Below are 27805 nucleotides of genomic sequence, written 5' to 3'. Positions count from 1 at the left end.
GGGCCCATTTAACTTCGTTCAAATGCTCAACATAATGCTTCTGCAAATGCTTCAGTTATCTAGCAACCAAGGTGAAAGGCAGGGTGCAAATGAAGCCCTTCCACTGGAAAACCACCCGGAGGATATGGTCTGATGAGAGCCAATTATAGTAATGCCATCTACACATGAAGAGGATAATAAACAGAGAGTTAAACACGCCCATGTAGCATTTTTAAATTAAAAAAAAAATTTTTTTTAGACGGAGTCTCACTCTGTCGCCAGGCTGGAGTGCAGTGGCACAATCTCAGCTCACTGCAACCTCCGCCTCCCGGGTTCAAGCGATTCTCCTGCCTCAGCCTCCGAAGTAGCTGGGACTACAGGTGCGCATCACCATGCCCAGCTAATTTTTGTATTTTCAGTAGAGACAGGGTTTCACTACGTTGGCCAGGATGGTCTTGATCTCTTGACCTTGTGATCCACCTGCCTTGGCCTCCCAAAATGCTGAGACTACAGGCGTGAGCCACCACAACTGGCCCCACGTAGCATTTATAAACTATGAAGTCAAATGATCTCTTCCACTGGAGAGATGGATGGTTAGGTATTTACAAAGCACAGAAATGGTTAATATGTTTTAAGAGGGAGAAAATACTGAGGTTTTGTAACTAAACGATGCATGAGATCAATATTAAGAATCATAAAGAACTTAGTTGAGAAGGGAAGACGCTTTTAGGGATGGGGAAGTATAGGTTCAGGTCTTATTGGAGAATTAACACAGAAACAGGTAGCTTTTGGGTGTCCTTAAAATACTCCCTTTTCCACTAGGTTCCAGATTCTAACATGCACATCTGTATAGCAAATAGTGTCTACTACACAGAAACCACCAGAAAATACCACCCCTACTCTTTTTTCTCTTTCTCTGCCCCATAAGATCTGCAGGAATCCATGCTAGTGGGTTTTACCTAGTTTTATAAACTAGCATATAAAACTAGTTTTCACTTTTATAAACTGTATGTGTTATCATCATCTTGAAGGCAGGCATGAAGCCTAGTGGCCAGCACCAACCCCTCTCCAGAAGTAGGCTGTGAACCTTGGGTCGGGAGGGGACACCCACCTCCTGCAGTCAAGACCTCTTTGCAGTGATCAGGAGATGAGCTTTCATATCTGCCAGCCTCCCACATCTATTTCCCTCTCTCTATCTTTTTTTGAGACAGGGTCCTGCACTGTTGCCCAACCTGGACTGCAATGCAATGCAATCATGGCCCATTGCAGCCTCGACCTCTGGGCTCAAATGATCCTTGCACCTCAGCCTCCTGAGCAGCTGTGCGCCACCATGCCTGGCTAATTTTTAATTTTTTGTAGAAACAGGGTCTCACTATATTGCTTGGACTGAATTCAGACTCCTGGCTTCAAGCAATCCTCTCGCCTCGGCCTCCCGAGATGCTGGGATCACAGGTGTGAGACACCAACTCCCGTCTTTCCCTCTCTTAACACAATCAAGTCCTATCTAGAAAACCACGAGGAAGCATAATTACCTGTGGAGTGAGATTGTGAAGAACCAGCCAGTAACTAGGACGAACTGAGCCACCATCACTCCAGGTAGAGGCTGTGAGCAACCAGAAAAATGGTTAGGAAGAGAAATAAAACAAAAATTCAAGAAAAGCCAAGAAGGAGAAAGATTTTCATGTAGCCCACATTTCTTCTCTGCTTTTATAAACTGTCTCTCTTTTCCACTGGACTTTGACCTTCTTTTTCTCTTCTGTTGATCCCTGACTCCTACGCATGACTTTTATGCATGATTTCCAAGACAATATTTTCCTCCCAGTGTTCTCGCTCTGCCATTTTTACTCACTTATTTTACCCCATCTGTCCCTTGGGAGTTCTTGGGTCCCTTTGCCTCATACTGACTGCGCCTTTCACTCAAGAGGTACCTTTTCCTCTACCAGAAGAAAAACCAGACAACTATGACTTCCTCTCTTGGGAAGACCTCTTGGTGTCTTCACCATCTGTGTTAACAAAAGCCCCTTGTGGATGAACAATGGCGCTCCTTTAGGCAGATCCTCCTCACCCGAGGCAAGCCGTGAGTCCTGTGTCCCCCACCCCCTGACTGATCGGGGTGCTGTGCTGCTCCAGGGAGATGATGGTTTGGGGTTGGTCAGACCAGGAGGTGGGCGGGGCAGCGGTGTAGTGTTCCTGGAGGAAATATGGTTTTTCCACATCTTGTTGGAGAGATGAGTGGGGTTGTGTCCTATGGGATCTGGGGACCATGTTGATTTGTAATCAGGGAACTTTGCTGTAAGAAGAGAAAATTAAGGAACGAATAAGGTTAGATGGTTCACTTTTGTTGACAAATACACATGAGTTTTATCTACATACACATAAATACATACACATTTATATTCTAAAAATAGTACACATTTCAAGCACAGTGATACAAAGTAACACTGTTCTTAGAGCATAATGAACAGAAAATTTTCAGTGACTGCTACTCTGAATTGATATAATTATCATATGAACTAAAGATTTAATAAGATAACCAATTCTCTACTGCTTTCTTAGCTAAAAATGACTTGAAAAGGAGGACACATGCAAGGAGAGTCTTCCTAAAGATACCAGCTTCTGGGTAACAGTGAGAATGTGAACCCTAGCAGAATAAAGTATTCCACAAATAGTCATTGACTGAATGGAAAGTAATTAGTAAATTACGCTTGTCTTGAGCCTTGATCCAGCTTATTAGATATTGATGTTCAAACAGATTCTTTAAAAACAATCAAGAAATATTCACTAAGGGCTTACTATGCATATGGCACTAAATCAGTGCCGTGAGTAATACACATAATTATCCCCAAGAACCTCAAGCTCAGATGGGAAGACAGAACAGATGAGCAACAGAAGTGGTGACCCCATCATCATCACGTATGTTCAATACGCAGAGGGGACCAAGAATGCTGGGCTTGCAGCAAAGGCTTTATAAAGACAGCTCTTGAAGGATTTACATAAATGGATGGGCACAAAGAAACAGGAATGTGTAAACCAAGTTTCAACATAAACTGTCTCTGCATGGAATATGTTCCCCCTCAATTTCGGTTTAACAGTCCACAGGAGCAGAGAGGTAAAGGAGGTTACAAAGGTAGGCTGGGGACTGATTAAGATACTATTACGAGTTTTTGCAATGGATTCAGCAGGGAGTGTTTAAACTACTGTGATAGTAAATAGAATGGAACAGAAGGAATGGATATTTGAAATATGACTGCAGAATAAATCACTACGGAGAAATCATAACTGCCTGGATCCAGGGATTGAGAGAGAGAGAGGAAAGAGGAAGAAAATACTGAGGTTTTGTAACTAAATGATGCATGAGATCATAATTTTTTTTTTTTTGAGACGGAGTCTCGCTTTGTCGCCCAGGCTGGAGTGCAGTGGCGCGATCTCCGCTCACTGCAAGCTCCGCCTCCCGGGTTCACGCCATTCCCCAGCCTCAGTCTCCTGAGTAGCCGGGACTACGGGCACCTACCACCATGCCCAGCTAATTTTTTTTTTTGCATTTTTAGTAGAGACCAGGTTTCACCATGTTAGCCAGGACGGTCTTGATCTCCTGACCTTGTGATCCACCCGCCTCGGCCTCCCAAAGTGCTAGGATTACAGGCGAGAGCCACTGTACCCGGCCGAGATCATTAAGAAACATAAAGAACTGAGTTGAGAAGGAAAGACACTTTTGGGGGTGGGGAAGTACAGGTTCAGTTTTAGACAAGTCTGAGGTGATTCTTGGGCCATCTCTCAGATGAATTTTCAACCGCTGGAAAAAGATATATAGTTCAATCTGAGATATGGGCATTTATAAGTGTAAAAGAGATGGGTAATCAGAGTAAGTTCTTACATGTAAAAGAAATCTTACAAAAGTGTAATGTAAGGTGGTGGTTCAAAACCTGGAATATTGAGATGTCTCCTTTACATACGTGCTCAGAACTGAGGCAAGTTATATCAGCTCTCGGAACCTCGCTCAGTTTCTTTATCCACAAAAGAGCGATAACAACAGGACTTACTCATAGCCTTTGGTGAAGGTAAAATAAAAATTCATGTGGAAGGTTTAACATGATGCCTGGCCTGCGGGATCACTCAGTGAGTGGTAGGTTATTGTTGCACTACTGATAGGACACAGAGGTGGGAAGAAAAACAAGACAATCTGCAGCCCGCTAGCCTGCAGCATCTTCGTAGGTGGATAAAGGTCTGCTTTATTTGCTTTTGCCTAAGCAAAGCATGTAAGTCATAATGACTTTAACAGCTTAAGGTCTGACTTGTGCAAACTGAAGGTGCCAATTACTAATATGTCTACCAACCAGGAAGGCACTATGCTCAGTGAGTGATTTCAAAGCCTTTATTATATCTACTAACTTTTCCATTTCCTAATGTCTTTCAAAAAAACATGAGGAACTTACCAAAAGATGCTAAAATTAATCAAGGTCCTTTTTTTTTTTTTCTTCTCTTTTCCTTCCGCCATCTGCCCTTAGCCTTTGTCTATAAATGGGAGGATTTTTAGAGAAAAGCCAGCCATAATTGGCTACCTTAGGAATAATAACCTGGCCTTAACTGGTTCTTCTCATGACCCTTGACTTCTTAGCAGCCTTGGTAAAAGAGAAGCATGTTGGCCGGGCATGGTGGCTCACGCCTGTAATCCCAGCACTTAGGGAGGCCAAGGCGGGCGGATCATGAGGTCAAGAGATCGAGACCACAGTGAAACCCAGTCTCTACTAAAAATACAAAAAATTAGCCGGGCGTGGTGGCGGGCGCCTGTAGTCCCAGCTACTCGGAAGGCTGAGGCAGCAGAATGGCGTGAACCCTGGAGGCAGAGCTTGCAGTGAGCCGAGATCGTGCCACTGCACTCCAGCCTGGGCGACAGAGCGAGACTCCGTCTCAAAAAAGAGAAGCGTGTGTGTCATCAGGACATGACTACAGCCCTCTGGATATGCCAGCTCATCCCAAAGTTGTATCTGGCTCATCCTTCCTGAGACTAGAAGTTCCTCAAAGATATAGCAAATAGAAAAGGGTGTGCTTCCATCTATACTGGCCTATGCTACTGAACTTCTCTAAGAGTATACCTTACGAAATACATGCCAATTTCCTTTATAAAAGGGAACCTGATGAAAAAGTGCTAACCAAAGGGAAACCAAAAATTCACACTCATACCTGAAGTGCTATGAACGTTGGTAAAGGAGTTGTCAGAGGCACTGTAGGGCCAGGCACCAGGTGAAGGCAGCGAGGTGTTGAGGGAAGAATTAGACCCTTGGGTAACAAAGAAGAAGAAGAAAATACTGAAGATAAATGTCAGTATAACCAGGGAAACCTTGAGAGTATTTTATTTAAACTTCAATAGAATGGAGGACAAAATATGTCTAACAAATAAATGTGAAAAGCAATATTCTTACATTTTTTGGTTAAACTTTTAGGTACCAGCAAGTACAAATGAAGTCACAAACTGACAACTATGAAAATGCTGGGTGCTGAATATATAAGAGATGCTTCGCTCAAGTACCTGTGGTGTTATCCCGCAGCAGTTGGTGGTCAGTATCTACAATGGGAGATGTGGCTGTACCCCCCAGCACACTTCCTGGGGTGACATAGGGGTCAGATTCAGGGTCAATGTTTTGGATACCTTTCCATGGCACTCCTGGTTGGAATTCTGAGACAAGGAAAACAAATATTAGAGAAGGAAGGTTGTTTAAATAAAAAAAAATGATAATAGTACTTTTTTGATCTAAGAAATGGGTCTGTGAAAAGTATAAATACTGAATTTATTGTCTGTTAGATTTTCATCACAAAATTAAGGAAAAAAAAATCAGTATGAACATACACTCTTGCCAACGGCACCTTTGTGTTACCACACTGTCTGCGGTAGTGAACTGGAAGCCACAGCTCATCACAGCCTGGCCCCGGTAACCTGATCCTCCTGCTCCCAGGAGACTTCAGGGCTGAAGGCAGGGGAGGCAGGAGTAAGGACTCTGGTGTTCACAAGAATTATCCAAGCATCTAGGCCACGAACTGGTGAAAATATGGGCTAGAGATCAGTGGTCTTTCTCCTTTTCCTTACCAGATGTCGGCCAAAATGCAAAAAATGTAACACAAATGATACTGCCACATAGAATGTCCAGCGATAACCAGCAGGGATAAGTTAGCTTAGCAAGAGAAAGCCTAGAATATTCACGAGAGCTCAGAAGTTTTCAATTGGTCAATCTAAATCATTTTAAAATGTTAAAGCTATGTGACAGAATAAACTTTCATTTTCCAAATCGTGAAGAGAAAGAGCAATGTGTATCACATACGAACAATCTGCATTATACAATTCTACTTTGGCCGGGCGTGGTGGCTCACACCTGTAATCCCCACATTTTGAGAGGCTGAAGCGGGCGGATCACCTGAGGTCGGGAGTTCGAGACTAGCCTGCCCAACATGGCAAAACCTCGTCTCTACTAAGCATACAAAAAATTAGCCAGGCGTGGCGGCAGGCATCTGTAATCCCAACTACTTGGGAGGCTGAGGCAGAAGAATCGCTTGAACCTGGGAGGCGGAGCTTGCAGTGAACTGAGATCGCACCACTGTACTCCAGCCTGGGCAACAAGAGCGAAACTCCGTTAAAAAAAAAAATTCTTCAAGCCTGTAATCCCAGCACGTTGGGAGGCCGAGACGGGTGGATCACGAGGTCAGGAGATCGAGACCATCCTGGCTAACACGGTGAAACCCTGTCTCTACTAAAAAATACAAAAAACTAGCCAGGCGAGGTGGCTGGTGCCTGTAGTCCCAGCTACTCGGGAGGCTGAGGCAGGAGAATGGCGTAAACCCGGGAGGCAGAGCTTGCAGTGAGCTGGGATCCGGCCACTGCACTCCAGCCTGGGCGACAGAGCGAGACTCCGTCTCCAAAAAAAAAAAAAAAAAATTCTACTTTAATAAAATGAAAGTATACATATTCATGTCACAAATACGCATGCACAGAAAGAGGTCTAGGAGGACATATATTTATGGAATTACTGATTTTAATTTTTGCTTTATTAAATGTTCCTATTTTTCTTTTTTTTTTGAGACGGAGTCTCGTTCTGTCGCCCAGGCTGGAGTGCAGTGGTGCGATCTTGGCTCACTGCAAGCTCCGCCTCCCGGGTTCACACCATTCTCCTGCCTCAGCCTCCTGCGTAGCTGGGACTACAGGTGCCCGCCACCTCGCCCGGCTAGTTTTTTTGTATTTTTTAGTAGAGACGGGGTTTCACCGTGTTAGCCAGGATGGTCTCGATCTCCTGACCTCGTGATCTGCCCGTCTCGGCCTCCCAAAGTGCTGGGATTACAGGCTTGAGCCACCGCGCCCGGCCATGTTCCCATTTTTCTATCATGAGAATAGATTACTATATCCAACAAAAGAGGAGAGAAAGAAAAATATTAACAAATAATCTCATTGCAATCACTACTGCATACCTAGAGCCTAACTGATAATAAATACTTGCCTAAGAACTAACAGATCAATTCAACAAGACACTTCAAAAGAACCCATGTTATAAGGCATCCTATGCGTGGGACGAATGCCAAGTCCCAGTTACAATGTCACTTATCCCCAGATTCCCCATCTAATGAAAATCTTTTGTCTTCCCATAGCACATGCCTTGCTTCTAACAATTATTGAATGAAAAAATGAAAGCAAGTACCTTAGTAACATGAGTCACAAAAGCAATGTATTCTGAACCTGAAACTCACAATTACAAAACAAACGCTATCCTGGAAAAGCATTTCCTGGACAATACCTGGAGGCCAGCTGGCATTGCTGGATTTACTTCCGATTTTATTTGTTGGTGGAGATTTGGCAGGTAACCAGCTATCACCAGCAGGACCCGTATGGCCACCCAGTGTGTCACTAGGGATGATATCAAACTGGTTGTACGGTGACCCTCCCCGGGTCTTACCAGGGGCCACTATAGCGCCTGAAGAAAAGAGAGGAGATTAAATCATCCAAAATAACTCCTATGAATAGAACTTGTCTATTTTTTATTCATTGGAATGCAAACAAACAGTCTTCTGAAGCTGACGGAGTATATACAAACAGCACTGGAATAAGAGGTTGCATTCGAGACTCAGCACATAATTACTAAGCAGCATGCCCAACAAGTCATTTCGCCTCTCTGAGCCTCTCAGTTCCTCACTTAGGCACACAAGATTGTTCTCATGCTTGAATGTTCCTTTCAGTTTTAAAATTCCATGGTCTTAGGAAATTAATGAAACGTTCACATACGAAGAATCTGACCATTATCCCTAGTTTCTATGCTAACAAATGGGGAAAATTCTAACAATTTGTAGCACATAAGAAGGTTTTAACTAAATTTCTACTGATGCTACCCACCCAGGTTCTTAAGGGCTGGCTGATCAGGCTTAGATTAGCTGGAAGCAGTAGGGTAAACAGAGAGTCCATTGGAGGGAAAAGCATCTGCAATTACTTTAAATTCCAACGCAATGAGATGGAATTCCCGCCTAGGGTCTTTGCCAGCACAAGACCAGCAATGAACTCTGCAGCTCTGGGATCCATGGCCTCACACATGAAGAACAGCAAATCCTTTGTAACTGGTTTCCTGAGAGCACTTCAGTGGTTTTGTCGGTGCCCCCATCATGCATTTTTATATGCTACGGGGCAGGAAAAGAATTAAAAGCTTAAAATTGCCTTGAACTAACAAAACATGCACTTTAAATAAAATTTTAGGCGTCAGTGAGATACCAGTCTACTTACTTCTCAAATGAATTTTATATACCGTATTGGGTCACTTGATCTATTCTTAGGATGCTGCTTGTGAAGGGATAAAATTATTTCCAGGGTGATGCAGCCTAATGGGAATATTATCAAAACTATCTCCACGCTTAGCTAAGAGGACATTTACTTTTCTGGAGCCACTGACAAATCTGGCTCAGAGGTGCATTATGGTGAAGCAGTGGAAAATGAAAAGCTCAATTACTTTGGGGATTGCTAAGGAGATGGGAAAACATGATCTATAAGCTCTAAAAAGGCAACTAGAGATTTTGCCTTTGAGATACCCTCTCACATGCCATTTCATATTTATTATCATGCACCTATCATGTCTTTGGGGACAAGGGGACCTGGTGAATCATCAGCCTAAGGAAGCACTGAAAGCGCCCAAAGCTATAGATGACAGTGGGCTTAGATTATTCAGTCCACAAACAGATTTTACAATTTCAATAAATCACTTTTGACTTCATGCCATGAAACCAAACGATAATGCTCAGGGATGGCAGGCAGAGAGCTCCACGTGGCTATTTCACCGGCCTCCTGGATGGGCTTATTAAAGAGTGGTTTATGAAGGAAACCTGAAAGGCTTCAGACTGAATGACTTGGCTGGGGCTGAGGCCTGCCAGGGCGCTGCAGCAGGAACAGCCAGACACCTATTTATACTTGGTTCTCATGGATACAGTTAAGTCCAAGTGAATTACTGTCAAATGAAACAAACACTGAAACAAAGGCTGAAGGAAGGTTCTGAGACCTTTTATCTGTTTTACAGGAAATGGAGAAGCCCTTACAGAGAGAAATTGAGAGGAAAAGCCGACCAACCTCACCACCAAAGCCTGCAATGCCCTTCAACGCTGACTTGCAGACACTATAATTCACATAGAACAAGAAAGCTTTGTGAAAAGTTCAAATCTCATGTATTATGATCTATTAGTCATCTTTCGGAGATTAAAAGACAGGAATTTTTTAAAAAGCTGATAAACTTAATATGGTTCAAACCAACCAACAAGACAGGTATTATTACGATCCCTTGCTCCACAAAACAAAGCAAAACAAACTCAACAAGCTGACCCTGTTCCCTCAGCCAACTTATTAGGGTTTCACCTTGGTGGGTGCCCAAGTTCACTGCTACTACCCTCAATCATTGTAGCTGAAAAATTCTGCTCTCTTTAATTAGAACTAGCACTTTATATTTCTTGTAATTCAACATACACATGACTGTGACCTTCCTCCACAGGCAATCACAGGATTCAGGAGGAAAAGAATACCAAGTTCTGTACTTCAAAACAGTATTATAGAATGTTTCATCAAGACCTGGTGTGAGTTGGGGGCTCTAGCTTTCAGTGCTTCTCTTACCATTTTTGTGCATATTGGCTTCCTGTGTGGCTACAGAGGGCAGCCCCTCCATCATGGAGGTCCACTGTTTAAAGCGAGACTCAGTTCCAGCCTCCTTCCCACCAACCATGCCATAGTCCATGCCGCCAGAGCTGAAGCCTAAAAAGGAGAAGACCACATTTTATAAGTCTCTAGCATCAGTACCAAGAGTTCTGAAGCACAGCCCACGAATGCCTTCAAGTGTCATTCAAAGACTAATTCACAGAGTTTCTTCACTCAGAAACAGGTATTTTTGATTCCAAGCTTTGATCTAGGCTCTTGCTCGCTAAGTAAGTGATGTCTCCATGTGAAGGTGTGAAGACATGTATGACTGCCATCGATTAGGTCTGTCTCAGTGCATTCCTGCAGGCCCTTTTTCATTCAGCTGACATTTGTGCCAGACAGGATGCTGGGGCCAGCCACTCTCCAACTGAGATGGGGAAGACTACATCCAGCCAATGTACTGCAACAGCAGTGACAGAGTTGTAGTCAGGGTATCTCGGGGGAGGAAAGGCTTTGCAGAAGGAACATGTGATCTAGGGCCTAACGTAGCTATTTGGGGAAGTCAAGCAAACCAAGTACAAAGCTCTGACTCTTGATAATCAAGCGTGTTTAGGGAATGGTGACACGTTCAAATGATTCCAATGTTTAGCTAACTCTGGGATGAAGTGAGGCGGAGAGTGCTGGGGGATGGGGAGAAATGAAGAGTCGTGTCATGTAGGGTCTTTATATATTAGGCCAAGGAGTTGGGATCTTTTTTCTCTCTAGGACAAGAGGACAGTGAAAATTTTAAGCATGTTAGAGGATAACTAGTTGTATTTTAGGAAGAGAATTGGCAGCCTGAGCGTGGGGTGGGTGGAGGTCAGGGCAAATCAGAAAGAAAAATTTGAAAGTAGACAGAGCGAGACTCCGTCTCAAAAAAAAAAAAAAAAAAAAAAATTGAAAGTAGTCTTTTTTTTTTTTTTTGAGATGGAGTCTCGCTCTGTTGCCCAGGCTGGAGTGTAGTGGTGCAGTCTCAGCTCACTGCCCTCTGCCTCCTGGGTTCATGCCATTCTCCTGCCTCAGCCTCCTGAGTAGCTGGGACTACAGGCACCCGCCACAACGCCTGGCTAATTTTTTGTACTTTTAGTAGACGGTGTTTCGCCATGTTAGCCACGATGGTCTCGATCTCCTGACCTTGTGATCCACCTGTCTCGGCCTCCCAAAGTGCTGGGATGACAGGCATGAGCCACCGTGCCCAGCCGGAAAGTAGTCTTTAAGCAATGAGGAAGACCCCAAAGCTTGAGCAGGTGGGTAGTTCAAGATTCTGAGTTCACTTTGCCATGAGCCCCAGGTAAACTTCAGGGGAAGAGTCTCCGTGGGTAACGTTTTCCCAGTTCACAGAGCTGGAGAGCCGGAAGCCACATAGCAGAAGCTAGGTGATGGAGTCTAACAGGGTCCATCATTCATTTGGGTCAGAATGTACGTGACACCTGTTCATAAAAACTCTCAAAAAAGTAAAATAAAGGACTAAAATGATGAAACGGGACAAAAATGAGAATGAGCCACAGGGAGCACAGAGCAGCAGCACAAGCGCAGGCATCCCAGGGAGGCAAGCAAGGCTCCCACTATGGCAGAGCCAAGCTTCTCTGCCCCGAGATGTGCAACTCTAGCCAGGCCAGACTCCACACTATACCCATAAAGGGCCCTCAATTTCCATCTATTCAAATCCCACTAGGGGCCCAGGTTGTGTTTTTCCTCCCCTGTGCTTATCCTAGTTGTCTGGGATAGTTTTATGAACACATAATAAATCAAGTAAAAGTTGAATACCTTCCTGACCCATGTGAAAAATGTTGCTATTTATATAAAGAACAGTGTTCTTTCACACTTTGTAACTCAATTTACTAGTTCAAGATGACTCGGGGGGGAGCAGAAATCTTTAGAATGAGATGAAAATATTTCAAATGAAATTATTGTTACTATTATTATTTTGGAGATGGAGACTCTGTCACCCAGTCTGGAGTGCAGTGGCGCGATCTTGGCTCACTGCAACCTCCACCTCCTGGGTTCAAGCAATTCTCCTGCCTCAGCTTCCCGAGTAGCTGGGACTACAGGCGCACCGCAGCCATGCCCAGCTAATTTTTTGTATTTTTAGTAGAGATGGGTTTTCACCCTGTTAGCCAGTCTGGTCTCAAACTCCTGAGCTCAGGCAATCTGCCCATCTCGGCCTCCCAAAGTGCTGGGATTACAGGCATCAGCCACCGTGCCTGGCCTTAATATTATTATTATTATTATTATTATTATTATTATTATTATTGAGATGGAGTCTCGCTGTGTTGCCCAGGCTGGAGTGCACTGGCACGATCTCGGCTCACTGCAAGCTCCGCTTTCTGATGCCATTCTGCCTCAGCCTCCTGAGTAGCTGGGACTACAGGCACCCGCCACCTCGCCTGGCTAAGTTTTTGTATTTTTTTAGTAGAGATGGGGTTTCACCATGTTAGCCAGGATGGTCTTGATCTCCTGATCTCATGATCCAGCTGCCTCGGCCTCCCAAAGTGCTGGGATTACAGGCATGAGCCACCGTGCCCAGCCTATTATTTTTTTTAAAAAAGAAGAGTCGGAGGCATTTTTTTCTTTCTTTCATCCTAGATAGCAGAAATGTCATTAGACTGGAGGGCAAGGAGGTTGCAAGGAACAAAGGTTTTCTCTGACATAGCCTTAATGGCCTAAGCAGGTTGCTCCTTGGGTAAATTACACTTCTCTCTTTGAAAAAACCAGGCCAAGGTGCTTGGATTCCAGGCTACCTGAAAGCTTAGTTCTAATCATTGAGAAAGAGCTTTTGGAAATAACCTAGGTTTCTGGCAAAGATTAAAATGAATGCTAGCATTATTAAGAAGAGGAGGAACCATTCCTTACACGTTAATTTTCTTTGAAGTTACTCTAAAATTTCTATAAAACCCATAGTAAATTAAATTTCTTTTCTTTTTTTCTTTCTTTCTTTTTTTTTTTTTTTTTTGAGACCGAGTCTCACTCTGTCGCCCAGGCTCAAGTGCAGTGGCACAATCTCGGCTCACTGCCACCTTTGCCTACGGGTTTAAGCAATTCTCCTGCCTCAGCCTCCCGAGTAGCTGGGACTACAGGTGCCCACCACCACACCCAGCTGATTTTTTTGTATTTTTAGTAGAGACAGGGTTTCATCATGTTAGCCAGGATGGTCTCAATCTCCTGACCTCGTGAGCTGCCCACCTCAGTCTCTCAAAGTGCTGGGATTACAGGCGTGAGCCACCGTGCCTGGCCAGTGAATTAAATTTCTTTAATTTCAACTGCTTAAGAGTTTTTTTGGTGACAAATGAAATGCAGAAAATTAAAGAGTTATAGAAAAAGGGCAAAAAAAGAAAAAAAGAGAAAAAGAAAAGGAAAGAAGGAAAGAAAAAGAATGAGAGAGAGAAAAAGAGAAAGAGAAAGAAAAAGTTAAGCACGCAAGGAAAGAGCTCAGCAGCTCCGAGAACCTTAGAGAAACGGCCACCTTTCTCACTAGAGACTTGGGAATCAAGTACCACCACAGTAGGGCAGTCTCAGCACTGCCTCACTAGGTTTGGTCAGGAAAAATAATCCAAGGGATCAGAGAAAGAATAGGTAAGAAAATTGCCTTGAAAGGTTCCATCTACAAACCCCAAAGTATAAGAGGAAAAATCAGGCGAAGATGTACATAATTTTCTTGGATGTCACGTAGTAACCGGCATGACACTAGGATATGGAGTGTGTCTGGTGGATTTTGATGGAAGGAATTCTGGGACACTGTGCTCTAGTGGCTGCATTAACAAAGAAGAGACAGTGCTTTGCTAGTGACCTTTGGCTATTTACAAGCTATCATACCTCTAAACCCAAGAAAATACTGACTTTATTGTACTTTCCACTATAGCAAAACCAAATTTCCTCAGTCCACCAAGTGGTTTCCCTGAAATTTCCAGCCCACAAACACAGAGCTTTAGCTCAAATTAAGCCATTTAGTTAAGTTCAATGAATATTTATGGACAATGTATTCTGTGCCAGGCCTTGTTAGTAGGAGCTGAGGTACAAGCAGAGATAAGACATGCCCCTTGCCTATCACCTGCTTTTATCATTCACGCAAGGACAACCCTTTGCCTGCCTCATCTGTCCTTGCCAGAATTACTCTCTCTCATCTTCACACACCCTAATTCATGGTCTGTTCATGACTAACATTTGGCTCCGTTCTTACATCCTTGAGGAAATGCTCTTAAATTAACTTGTCCTTATACTGATCCTGCCTTCACTCTTTGTTTACAGTTCTGTTTTCTCCTCTTTTTACTATACATTAAAAAGCAAACTAGTTTCTATAACTATAATTATTTTTTAAAAATCACCCATAATTGGCCATCCTAACACAACTGTTCTAAGTCCAAATTGCAGCATAGATACAATTACTCTTCTGTCATTTTTATAATCTCCAATATTTATACAGCTTTACTTTTCACAGGCATACACCAAATAAATATTATAAATTTTGGTAAATTTTAAACATAAAAAGTGAAATTTTATCAGAAATGCATATTCTAAGAAGATGAATCACTTTGTTTCTAAATGAGTTCAGATATCCACGGTAACCAAGACTCCTTACTATAATGAGAGTTTTCTCTACTATCTTATTTTAAATTTCTTTGTTGACATAAAGCACTAAGAAATCTTACTCATATAAATAAGTAGATGGGAACAGAAGGAGTCTTGTTATAACATGAATTACTTCTCTGAATTTCTTTTAAAGTATATGTTCTTCCCCCTAGCCCAGTAACATAGATACTAAAATATAATTTTTAGATAGGTCATTATCACCTAACAATGCAACTAGGTATTCTTTCTCTCTCTCTCTCCCTCTCTCACTCTCCACCTCGGCCTCCCAAAGTGCTGGGATTACCAGACATGAGCCACTGCACTCAGCCTCAATTAGGTGTATTTTCAATTTTGCTAAAAGGACAGAATTAGAAACCATCTGTTTTACAAAAGAATCAATAAGGATTAGTTAAGCAGTCATTAGGCATTCAAATTCTTAATTTTGAGATAATGTAACAAAGAGGCTTTATCAAGACATATTAAGAAACTTTCAATTATTCTTGCTATTCTTTCACCCAGAGGTATCCTTTTTAGTTCAACACACTTAGCATCAGGAAAACTGAAATACTGTTCATTTCATTACATCTTTGGCATTTTATTAGAAAAAAAATTTTAATTTCTATATATGCTTTAAATACATTTTCATCAAATAATCTATTCAAAACAGGCAGCCAAATCTAACTTTCAGTCCTAAAATGTATTCTTCAATTCAAATAAATGTAATCATGCTAACTAAGGAAAAAATTTTTTATTTTTGAGATGGAGTCTTACTCTGTTGCCAGGCTGGAGTGCGGTGGCATGATCTCAGCTCACCGCAACCTCTGCTGCCTGGGTTCAAGCTATTTTCCTGCCTCAGCCACCCGAGTAACTGGGATTACAGGCGCCTGCCACCACATCCGGTTAATATTTTGTATTTTTAGCAGAAACGGGGTTTCACCACGTTGGAGGCTGGTCTTGAACTTCTGACCTTAAGTGATCTGCCCTCCTCAGCCTCCCAAAGTGCTGGGATTACAGGTGTGAGCCACCGTGCCCAGTCAGGAAAATTGTAAGTGAAATAAATGACAAAACATATCTATCTTATAAGGCAGATTATAAATGGTCAGGTCACAATTAAAATGAGACCTAAAAATATTTATTTATCTATTGTTTAAGAAGTTAACAAATATAGAAACAAGCTAATAAGTCAATACTTCTCTTTAATATGGAATATAATGCATAGCTAAATTTACAAGTTACTTATGAAACAGGAGTATGACAAAAATCATAAAATTTCTTCAGTAAATGTGTATATATGTGTATGCTTAACTGTGATCCTTTAGCCGTTTGAAATAAGAATCGGCCGGGTGCAGTGGCTCACGCCTGTAATTCCAGCACTTTGGGAGGCCACGGCAGGTGGATCACCTGAGGTCAGGAGTTCAAGACCAGCCTGACCAACATGGTGAAACTCCAACTCTACTATACAAAAATTAGCTGGGAGTGGTGGCGTGTGCCTGTGATCCCATCTACTCAAGAGGCTGAGGCAGGAGAATCGCTTGAACCAGGGAGGTGGAGGTTGCGGGAGGTGGAGGTTGGGCAACAGAGTGAGACTCTGCCTCAAAAAAAAAAGAAGGAAATCCAGCGTAGGACACCTTTGTTAGTAATTAAGGGAGGCTCCCCCATGTTTGGTACCCTGGTGTTCTTCAGCCCAGATGAGCACAGAGCTGACCTTCTTCTGTATCAAGTGCAAGAAAAGTTATTTCGAATTTAAGTCAGTTATCAGGCAGATCATCTTTAAGAATGAAAACGGTTGGTGGAAGCTGAGGATCTACAAAGTAATTCCGTTAAAATACCCAGATCAAGAACACCATGAAGTCTTTGCTCAACCCCTGCATGTGCAGTAGGAGGATCACGGGGTTGGCGCATAGTCAGCCGCTGTCATTTGTCCAGAGTCACACTGTCACCTAGAACCAGCAATTTCATGTCTTCCCAAGTCTTTTTTTTTTTTTTTTGAGATGAGGTCTCACTCTGTCGCCCATGCGGGAGTGCAGTGGCGCAATCTGAGCTCACTACAACCTCCGCCTCCCTGGTTCAAATGATTCTCCTGCCTCAGCCTCCCCAGTAGCTGGGATTACAGGTGTGTGCCACCACGCCCGGCTAATTTTTGTTTTTTTTTTTTCAGACAGAGTCTCGCTCTGTCGCCCAGGCTGGAGTGCAGTGGCGCGATCTCAGCTCACTGCAAGCTCCGCCTCCCGGGTTTACACCATTCTCCTGCCTCAGCCTCCTGAGCAGCTGGGACTACAGGCGCCTGCCACCTCGCCCAGCTAATTTCTTTTTGTATTTTTAGTAGAGACGAGGTTTCACCGTATTAGCCGGGATGGACTCGATCTCCTGACCTCGTGATCCGCTTGCCTCTGCCTCCCAAAGTGCTGGGATTACAGGCATGAGCCACTGCGCCCGGCAATTTTTGTATTTTTAGTAGGGATGGGGTTTCACTATGTTGGCCAGGCTGGTCCTGAACTCCTGACCTCGTGATCTGCGTGCCTCAGCCTCCCAAACTGCTGGGATTACAGGTGTGAGTCACCGCACCCGGCCCAACTCTTGTTTTTTGAGTGTGCATAGAACAGTATCTTCTTTACAAGATAAATTCTAAATGTTGTCAGTTTGAGACGAAACTATGATGGTGTGTGGTATCTTTTCCATTTTTAAATTTTATTTTGAAATCCCTGTTTCCTCACCAATTAGATTCTGCTTACAGCATGTTTTCCAGTTCTGAAAGAGCTATGATTTGCCTGCCAAAAAAGTCTTGAAGAATGTTAAAGGCATAACCTTACTTGTTCTATTTAAATCAGATGAAATACTAACACCAGATGAATTCGTATCAATCTGCATTATAATTTTAGTTCATTTTTTGATAGAAGGCAATTGTATTAATATGAGTATACTAAAACATTTCAAACTAGTACATATTTTAACAGATCATAACCTCAGCCATGTGTACCACTCACAGCATGCACAAGCGTTTAAACAGGGTTTTAAAAATTCCTGGCGGTAGGAGAGCAGTTTGCCATTCACACACATATATTGAAAGACCGCTTTGAAGCCAGAGAAGTTAGAGGCCTGTCTCGGCTATTTAGTAACCATGTGGTGAGCTTTGGAAACCCACTGAAACTCAAGAAGCCTCAGATGGCTCATGTGTAAACCAGGGGTAAGAATATTTACCTACCTTGTACAGCTGACATAAAAACGGAGGGTAATGCAGGCGCAACCCCTATCACAGGCCTGGAGGGGTAGATTTCTAGAAAGGTAATTTTCTCTACTAACAACTTACCAGAACCATATCCAGGTATTGGCCCTTTGGTTTGAAGGTCTGGGAGCCCCACATTCAATGCATTGGGTACCATGTTGTCCAGATGCGGCTTGGGTCCAGCAGCAGGATGAGAGGGCGAGTGCTTCATGCCCGGCTGCCTCTGCTGCTGCTGCTGCTGCAGTGCACTCACCATTCGAGCCAGCTGTGAGCCAAGAGAGATGGACACGTGATAAGCACAGCCCCGAACTTCCCAGGAAGAGACTGTGCCTGGTTCTTTGCCATAAGAGGCTAAGCCGGGATGTACTCCTCAAACACAACACTGGAGGGACCCTGTCCACCCACGTACCTGCTGCTCTTGCTGTTGGCGTACAGCTTGAGAAATCTTTCTCTGGTTCTGTAACAACTGCTGCTGTTGCTGCTGCTGCAAGAGAAGCTGACATGCCTACAAAACAAGGGGGATAGACAGAGAACCAAAGTGTCCTGAGACTGATTGACTGAGGACACCTAAAGGGTCTGTGCACTGACATACAGGTCACACAATTCTAAAGTATCCAGGAGGGAAGTAACACCAAATTCCTGGTCTCCTGGTTACATTTTCCTCCAGTTGAGTGACAACCCTTAAGCACACTCCATAGTCTGCCTAGAAGTGTGGACTAGCACCCTTTGAACATAGAAAGTGGCAAAGATGTGGGAAGCAAATCAAAGCTAAAGAGAAAAAAAAAAAAAAAAAAAAAAAAAAGCAAATGACCTTTTCAGCCACAGGAAGAAAATCTGCTACTTACCAACTGAAACTGGGGAATTTGTGGAAGCTGGCTCAGCATGGCAATTTGTTGAGGAGATAACTGGGGCCCCACATTGAAAAGACCTGGACTCAGGCCACTGTTGGGAAACTGCTTGAGCATTGAGGCAGAAACCTAGCCAAAAAAATAAAAAAGAAAGAAGAGAAACGGAACCTTCAGAATGTATCAAAATAAAATGGTTTTTCTGTGAGAAGAATCTTGATGAATCTAAAGCAAGTGTTCTCAAACTTTTCTGTGAAAAATATGTTAACAGGAAAAATACACTGAAGTGTTAACAATGATTATCTTGGAGCAGTGAGATTACAAGAGTTTTAAAATTTTCTTCTTAGATTTTCCAATTTTCTACAGTAAAAAGCATAAATTTTATATTCAGGAAAACATCTTCAAGAAAAAAAAAACTGATGACAATATGGCTTTTTATCCAACTGAGAAATTATTACTGGAAATGTGCCATAAAACAAAACATGCTACATTGCATAAAGCTAATAAATAATACTCATGTGACAGTATTTCTGTGATACAAATAAGACAAATGTATTAACCTGTAAATAGGAGACATGAGTTTCAACTCATGGCTTCTGATAGCTAACACCCACAGAGTGGCAGTGTAAAAAAACAGCCAGCATAAAAGAACCTGGAAGGTCAATGGCCTGGCAGGGTCCTTCTCCGTGTTCTCAGGAGTAGGCTGCAGGAAGCTCTGCTGACCGAGGATTCCCTCCCATCTTTGGTTTGCTCCTCTAAGATGATTTAAGTAAGCAGAAATGAGTTTCCCTGCACCCTCATCTACTGAACCCACTGGACTGGTTGGGGCCATGGAGAACAAACTTAGGCACGTGCCCATGAGTGCCAAGTAGTGTAGCACACTGGTCAAGAGTTTAGTCCTGCCGGGCGCGGTGGCTCAAGCCTGTAATCCCAGCACTTTGGGAGGCCGAGGTGGGTGGATCACGAGGTCAGGAGATCGAGACCATCCTGGCTATCATGGTGAAACCCCGTCTCTACTAAAAATACAAAAAACTAGCCGGGCGTGGTGGCGGGCGCCTGTAGTCCCAGCTACTCGGAGGCTGAGGCAGGAGAATGGCGTGAACCTGGGAGGCGGAGCTTGCAGTGAGCCGAGATCGCGCCACTGCACTCCAGCCTGGGTGACACAGCGCGAGACTCCGTCTCAAAAAAAAAAAAAAAAAAAAAAAAAGAGTTGAGTCCTACAGGCTGGGCACAGTGGCTCATGCCTGTTAAATCCCAGCAGATTGGGAGAATTGTTTGTGCCTAGGAGATTGAGAACACCTCGGCAACACAACAAGATCCCATCTCTTTGAAAAAAAAAAAAAAAAAAAAAAAGACTTTAGAGCCGGGTGTGGTGGCTCGTGCCTATAATCCCAGCACTTCAGGAGGCCAAGGTGGGTGGATCACCTGAGGTCGAGAGTTTGAGACCAGCCTGACCAACATGCAGAAACCCCGTCCCTATTAAAAATACAAAATTAGCTGGGCGTGATGGCGAATGCCTGCAATCCCAGTTACTCAGGAGGCTGAGGCAGGGCAATCACCTCAACCTGGGAGGCAGAGGTTGTGGTGAGCCAAGATCGTGCCATTGCATTCCAGCCTGGGCAACAAGAGTGAAATTCTGTCTCAAAAAAAAAAAAAAAAAAAAAAAAAAAAAAAAAGACTTTAGTTCTAGAGGCAGTCTGCCTGGGTTTGTAATCCCAGCTCTGCCTGCCTCCCCAATTTTTATTTTTTTTGGGACAGGGTCTCACTCTGTTACCCAGGCTGGAATGCAGTGGCATGATCATGGCTCACTGCAGCCCTGACCTCCCGGCTGGTCTCAAACTCCTGGGCTCAAGCCATCCTCTCAAAGTGCTATGATTACAAATATGAGCCACTGCTCCCAGCCCAGCTCTGCCATTTCTAAGCTGACTCAGAGCAAGTTACTTATTTGGCCTTTCTGACCCTTACTTTCCTGATCTCCAACTGGAATGACAACAATATTAACTTCAGTCATTAGATTTTATGAGTTAATCCATGTCAGATGCTTAGAGATTATAATGTTCACATTATTCCACAGGCTGGTTATTCAAATGTCTTCAGACAATGATTACAGTTCCCTTGCGTCTCATCTTCAGATTCAATATGATCAGTTCTTTCACCTATATCTCCTTCCATTTCTCAGTGAAGAGCCAAGAACAGAAAGGTATTTTCTAGAGTAGTTCAACACCAAGCAGACCCGGCCATTCCTAACCATTCTGTTAAAACCTGTGCTTTCACTAATAATGCCTAAGATGTCACTTTCTCTGGTGATCATAACTCCTGATTCACACACTAAGCGTAATGTTAGTTAAAATCTATAATATTTAAAAATATGCTTTTGTTCCTTCATGTAATATGTAGCTGGGTTTTATTTTATTTTATTTTTTTAGATGGAGTTTCACTCTGTCACCCAGGCTGGAGTGCAGTGGCGTGATCTCACCTCATTGCAGCCTCCACCCCCTGGGTTCAAGTGATTCTTCTGCCTCAGCATCCCGAGTAGCTGGGACTACAGGAGCGTACCACCACACCCAGCTATTTTTTGTATTTGTAGTAGAGACGGGGTTTCACCATATTGGCCAGGCAGGTCTCGAACTCCAGACTTCGTGATCCGCCCGCCTTGGCCTCCCAAAGCACTGGGATTACAGGCATGAGCCACTGCACCTGGCCTTCAGCTTTTTATAAATTGATTTTTTATTTGAGCTTAAGACCTTACATATATCTTTATGAGCATGGCATATAGAAGATGCTCCATAAATATCTATTAAATGAATGAACCTCTATCATATTTAACTTCACAGTTACCCCACCAAGTTCTTGTTGATCCTATTATTCTACTTATTCCCAGTTTGTGTTCCCCCATCCCATCACGGATGGGAATGCTGAACTTGATAAAGCTGAGGATAATCTAATCATATGCCACTAAAGCTTCCTTCCAATATGAAGCCATCAGCCTGAGAATCGTCAGTTACTAATCTACACAACTGTTTTAATGTTTAGCCAATATATTTCCATCTCGTCCAAAACAGCTTGTCAAACGGCCTGTTAAAGTAGAATACAACAGCTATATTATTATTCTATGCCAGCATTTTTACCAATGAAGGGAATGCATGAAAACTTGTTAGCAAACTATGATTATTGATTACTGCCATATGTACTCAAAAGCAATCTTTTTGATAATCTAGATTCTCTCCTGGAACTGGGACCAAATTCATCGATCTTTCAGCTACTTTTTTCTTATTTCTCCTTTCAGAAAACATTTAAAAAATTTCCCCAGGCTGGACACGGTGGCTGACGTCTATAATCCCAAGCACTTTGGGAAGCCGAGTTGGGTGAGGATCACTTGAAGCTAGGAGTTTGAGGCCAGCTTGGCCAACATGGCAAAACCCTATCTCTACTAAAAATACAAAAATTAGCGGGGCGTGGTGGCAAGCGCCTGTAATCCCAGCTACTCAGGAGGCTGAGGCACAAGACTCGCTTGAACCCAGGTGGCAGAGGTTGCAGCAAGCAAAGATCGTGCCACTGCACTCCAGCCTGGACGCCAGACAGAAACACCAAAAAACAAACAAACAAACAAAAAACACAAAAGGCCGGGCGCGGTGGCTCATGCCTGTAATCCCAGCATCTTGGGAGGCCGAGACAGGCGGTTCACGAGGTCAGGAGATCGTAACCATCCTGGCTAACGTGGTGAAACCCTGTCTCTACTACAAATACAAAAAAAAATTAGCCATCCGTGGTGGCAGGCGCCTGTAGTCCCAGCTACTCGGGAGGCTGAGGCAGGAGAATCGCTTGAACCCGGGAGGCAGAGCTTGCAGTGAGCCGAGATCGCGCCACCGCACTCCAGCCTGGGCGACAGAGGGAGACTCCGTCTCAAAAAAAAAAAAAAGGAGGCCGGGCGCGGTGGCTCACGCCTGTAATCCCAGCCCTTTGGGAGGCCGAGGCGGGCAGATCACAAGGTCAGGAGATCGAGACCATGGTGAAACCCCGTCTCTACTAAAAATAGAAAAAATTAGCCGGGCGCAGTGGCGGGCGCCTGTAGTCCCAGCTACTCGGGAGGCTGAGGCAGGAGAATGGCGTGAACCCGGGAGGCGGAGCTTGCAGTGAGCCGAGATCACACCACTGCACTCCAGCCTGGGCGACACAGCAAGACTCCGTCTCAAAAAAAAAAAAAAAAAAGAAAAAAAATTCACCATTCTCCTCACCTTTTTATAGTGGAGGGGTGCTTCTTTCCAATTTCTGATCTGAGGCTCCACACAGAAGACATCCACCTTTATTTTATCAGAGCACTTTAGGCCTCTTTTCCCTCCTTGGAAGCAAGCCTGGAGAGAGGACCGCCCCATTCCAGTGACTCTGGGTTAAGGCTGGAATTTGGTATTAGGAAGTGCACACGTTTGCCGGTATCTGCTCTATTGGTAGTAAAGGGGGTACTGTGGCCCCAATATGTTTTCCTCTTTTGCCTTAAACATTCAGAATGTGGGCAGGAAAGATGGGTGTTAAACTCCCCTTGAAGACTCCCAGCATTCCTCAAAAATCACAGACGGGGATTCTCTTCACAAATTCCTACTCTGCTCTAGGATCTGTCATTTGGTTTGAACACCCTTCTTCTTAATAGAAAAGACAAAAGCAACAAAAATTTTATCTCCACTCTGTAATCCCTGGGCATTATACAACTAGTCCAAGGCAATGACTCCTTTCCTAGTCACCAAACTGCACCAAACCAAATGCTAAAAGGTTCTTTTAATCTACCTACTTTTTTTGCAGGTCTCAGTTTACTCTGCGTTTAACTCACACTTGCTTTTACCCTTACTATCCATCTTCTGAAAATGTCCCACTATAAACTAAGTTAATCAGAAAGCTTCCCCATCCCCATTGCATCTTCTCATTTTATCATTCTTTGGCATCGCGGTCAGAGGTAAACTCCTCAGTTTCCTAATACTTTTGAGCCACCATCTCTGTTACATTCTCAAGAACACAGGCCTATCTTTTCTTTTTTCTTTTTCTTTTTTTTTTTTTTGGAAATGGAGTCTCGCTCTGTCTCCCAGGCTGGAGTGCAATGGCATGATCTCGGCTCACTGCAATCACCACCTTCCAGGCTCAAGCAATTCTCCTGCCTTCGCCTCCTGTGTAACTGGGATTATGGGTGCCCGCCACCACACCTGGCGTTTTTGTATTTTTAATATAGTCAGGGTTTCACCATGTTGGCCAGGCTGGTCTTGAACTCCTAACCTCAAGTGATCCACCCACCTTGGACTCCGAAAGTGCTGGGATTACAGGCGTGAGCCACTGCGCCTGGCCTATCTTTTCTTTGACACTCTTTTAGTCTATGAACATTTGACCAAGTTTAGGTTTCCTGTACTTGGCTCACCAGCTCATTTTCTCTCAAGATCTGTCACTTTCACTCTACCCATCAATTCTGTCATTTTGGAAAGTACTCTAATTTCAGTAATAGTTCTCCCAGCTGCTTCCTCTCTATCCTCTAAGAGATGTTGAGTGTTACCAACCAATTTAAAAATCTGTTTGACTTTCTATTTTAACAGCTGTACTCCAAGCAGACGTGAGCACCAAGTGAGCACACCACTACAGGGCATGCTGCCTCTGCACCGGTTTTAGGGCGAGCATAAGGAACACGTCCTCCACAATTTCCCCCAAATAACAACTCCTCTTCATCTCTGCTTTGAATTCACACAAAATGTCACCAGTGTGACTTAACTTACTGTCTCTGATATACTAATTTTGAACTCAGTATAATTTGAGTCTGGGGGAAAGGAGGGTGAGTATAGATATATTCTGTCCTAACAAAACCATGTTCCAAACTGGCCTCTTATCCCACTATACCTCAATGACCCATAAAATCATATGTACCACCTTCAGTGTGAATCCTAAATTCATTTGCGTTAGCAACTGCATTTGGTTACATAGTGTTCCCCATAAATTCATGCCCACTGGGAACCTCAGAAGGTGATCTCATTTGGAAATAGGGTCTTTGTAGATGCACTCAAGTTTAAGACAAAGTCATATTGGATCAAGGTGGGCCCTAATCTATTAACTGGTGTCCTCATATGAAGAGAGAAATTTTGAGACAGAGAAGAAAAAGCCATGTGAAGATAGACACAGGGGAGAACACCAGATGATGACGGAGGCAGACAGTGGTGATTTCAGACTGAAATCCTCCAAAACTGAGCTAAGGTTGATTGATGGATTGATTTTTTCAGACTGGGTCTCACTCTGTTGTCCAGACTGGAGAGCAGTGGCGTGATCATGGCTCACTGCAGTCTCGACTTCTTGGGCTCAGGTGATTTTCCCAACTTAGCCTCCTGAACCACTGAGACTACAGGCATGCACCACCATGCCTGGCTAATTTTTTTTTTTTTTTTTTTTTTTTGAGACGGAGTCAGGCTCTGTCGCCCAGGCTGGAGTGCAGTGGCCGGATCTCAGCTCACTGCAAGCTCCGCCTCCCGGGTTCACGCCATTCTCCTGCCTCAGCCTCCCAAGTAGCTGGGACTACAGGCGCCCGCCACCTCGCCCGGCTAGTTTTTTGTATTTTTTTTAGTAGAGACGGAGTTTCACCGTGTTAGCCAGGATGGTCTCGATCTCCTGACCTCGTGATCCGCCCGTCTCGGCCTCCCAAAGTGCTGGGATTACAGGCTTGAGCCACTGTGCCCGGCCTTTTTTTTTTTTTTTTTTTTTTTTTGTAGAGATGGGGTTTTGCCATTTTGTCCAGGCTTGTCTCGAACTCCTGGGCTCAAGTGCTTGTCTTAGTCTCTCAAAGCGCTGGGAGTACAAGTGTGAGCCACTGTGCCTGGACTTTTTTTTTTTTCAGGTAGAGCAGACACTTTGGTCATAAAGAGATCTGCAGCACCCAAGTCTCTCACACAAAGTTAACTGCACTTTCCCAACAATTCCACTTTTGAAATCACTCTTGATATGCATCTTCCCACGACTTGATGTATATTAACTGAGCTCAAAACACATGCCTGGCACAGCTATTGATGCTCAGGCTCCAGTAGTGAACACAGCAGGCCCAGACCCTGCCGCTGTGAAGCTTATTACACTCCTAGGGGCAGGGCAGACAAGGAGCAAGCGTGGGAGAGACAGTAACAGGGCAAGAACCCATTATTCCCCACAACCACCCCGTCCCCACCCCCCCCATCAAGCATTTCTACTACTCAAAATTAGCTAAAGAAACCACCAAAGTAAAACCTGCCCGTGACCCAGCAGTACCATTGAGAAATTCATCCTGGGAGACAAATATGAGACTATTATAGCAGGCCAGGCGTGGTGGCTCATGCCTGTAACCCCAGCATTTTGGGAGGCCAAGGCGGGCAGATAACGTGAGGCCAGGAATTCGAGACCAGACTGGCCAACATGGTGAAATCCCATCTCTACTAAAAATACAAAAAGTAGCCAGGCATGGTGGTGGGCAGCTGTAGTTCCAGCTACTCAGGAGGCTGAGGCAGGAGAATTGCTTGAACCCGGGGGCAGAGATTGCAGTGAGCCGCAATCACACCACTGCATTCCAGCCTAGGCAATAGAGGGAGACTCTAAAAAAAGAATATTACAGCAGCACTGCTCATAACAACAAAAATCTAGTAACAATCCAAATGTCTATGAACAGTAGACTTGGTAGTAGAATAGGTAAATTAAGGTATAGTCATATAATGGAATACCATATGAACCATAGCTGCCCAAATCCACATAGGAATATATTTGAAATAATACAAGTAAAAATAAAACAACAAAAGGAGGAGGCTCTATACTATATGGTTTCATTAAAGTGCAAAAAAGGCAAAATGAAAACAACATATTGTTTAAAGACAGAGACACACACACAGAAAGAGTATAAAGAAAAGCACAGGAAAGTGATCTTTAGAAGCCACCAGTTCATATGTTTCATAAACTGACAACGTTAGAGACAATATAAGTTTAATTTTTGAGAAATGCCTATCCCAGCCTTGCTGAACTTTCTTAGGATTGCAAATGTACTGTCCCTCTCCAAAGAATACAGAAGGACCAGGGAGAAGCGCCACTAGGCTCAAGGCAAACAGCTGTTCACACCTGGGCTGCAGAGGAATCTCGGTGGTGCAGGTCTGCACATTCTCCATTTCAGGGAGTTAATTATTCTGGCTTAAAAGCCCTTCAATCTCCAGCTGGATTGGAGAAAGTGAAGATCTTGGTGCAATCAATATGGCATTTAACAAAGCATTGCAGGTGCAAAATGACAGCAATTTAAAGTCAGGACAAAAGCCTGCTGGAATATGTTACTTTCTCAATACTGTATTTGAGTTACAGGAGGAAAAAGGCATGGTAGAAACCCAAGGCCTGGGACATTTGTAAGAAATCCTAGAGATAAGTTTCAGTGTCTTCCTTTTTTTTTTTTTTTTTTTTGAGACAGAGTCTCACTCTGTCACCCAGGCTGGAGTGCAGTGGCACAATCTCGGCTCACTGCAACCTCTAGGTCCTGGGTTCAAGCGATTCTCTTGCCTCAGCCTCCTGAGTAGCTGGGATGACAGACAGGTGTGCACCACCATGCCTGGATAATTTTTATATTTTTAGTAGAGATGGGGTTTCACCATGTTGGCCAGGCTGGTCCCGAACTCCTGATCTCGGGTGATCCAACTGCCTCGGCCTCCCAAAGTGCTGGGATTAAGGCATGAGCCCTCATGCCGGGCCTCAGTATCTTTTATGTTTACATTAACTACTGATTGCCCCTATAATGTGGTCAAAATGAATATAAAATCTGATATTTATCAAAATCTTTTAAACTATTCATGTGCTTTGACCCAGAAATTTCATTTTGGGCAACTCAATTTAGAAAAAATGTGGGCAAAGGTTTATGTATAAGGATTTCTTTGCAGTACTATTTGTAACAGGGAAAAATTAAAAACAATTTAATACTCAACAGTGGGGGGAAGGGAACATTAAATAAATCAAGGTAAATCTAACTGATGAAACATCATTATGATCACCATGAATGCTACATAG

The 27805-nt window shown here is 43.6% G+C and overlaps 1 protein-coding gene across 12 annotated transcripts in view; it reads right to left on the bottom strand.

The window, feature by feature from the left end:
- Nucleotides 1-27805, bottom strand: part of LOC105464406 (trinucleotide repeat containing adaptor 6B) — a 298465-nt gene that overhangs the window by 17374 nt on the left and 253286 nt on the right. For all 12 annotated transcript variants that reach the window (XM_011712269.3, XM_011712270.3, XM_011712268.3 and 9 more), the window contains 9 exons: nt 18791-18922; nt 18355-18450; nt 18030-18210; nt 10097-10234; nt 7755-7931; nt 5507-5653; nt 5161-5256; nt 2045-2269; nt 1512-1582 (listed from right to left, as the gene is read on the bottom strand). In XM_011712269.3, the coding sequence (XP_011710571.1) occupies nt 1512-1582; nt 2045-2269; nt 5161-5256; nt 5507-5653; nt 7755-7931; nt 10097-10234; nt 18030-18210; nt 18355-18450; nt 18791-18922 (1263 nt within the window). The remainder of the gene's footprint in view (nt 1-1511; nt 1583-2044; nt 2270-5160; nt 5257-5506; nt 5654-7754; nt 7932-10096; nt 10235-18029; nt 18211-18354; nt 18451-18790; nt 18923-27805) is intronic.

Source organism: Macaca nemestrina, chromosome 15 (assembly GCF_043159975.1).
Source record: "Macaca nemestrina isolate mMacNem1 chromosome 15, mMacNem.hap1, whole genome shotgun sequence".
Taxonomy (NCBI): domain Eukaryota; kingdom Metazoa; phylum Chordata; class Mammalia; order Primates; family Cercopithecidae; genus Macaca; species Macaca nemestrina.
This window is presented reverse-complemented; position numbering and strand designations above follow the sequence as displayed.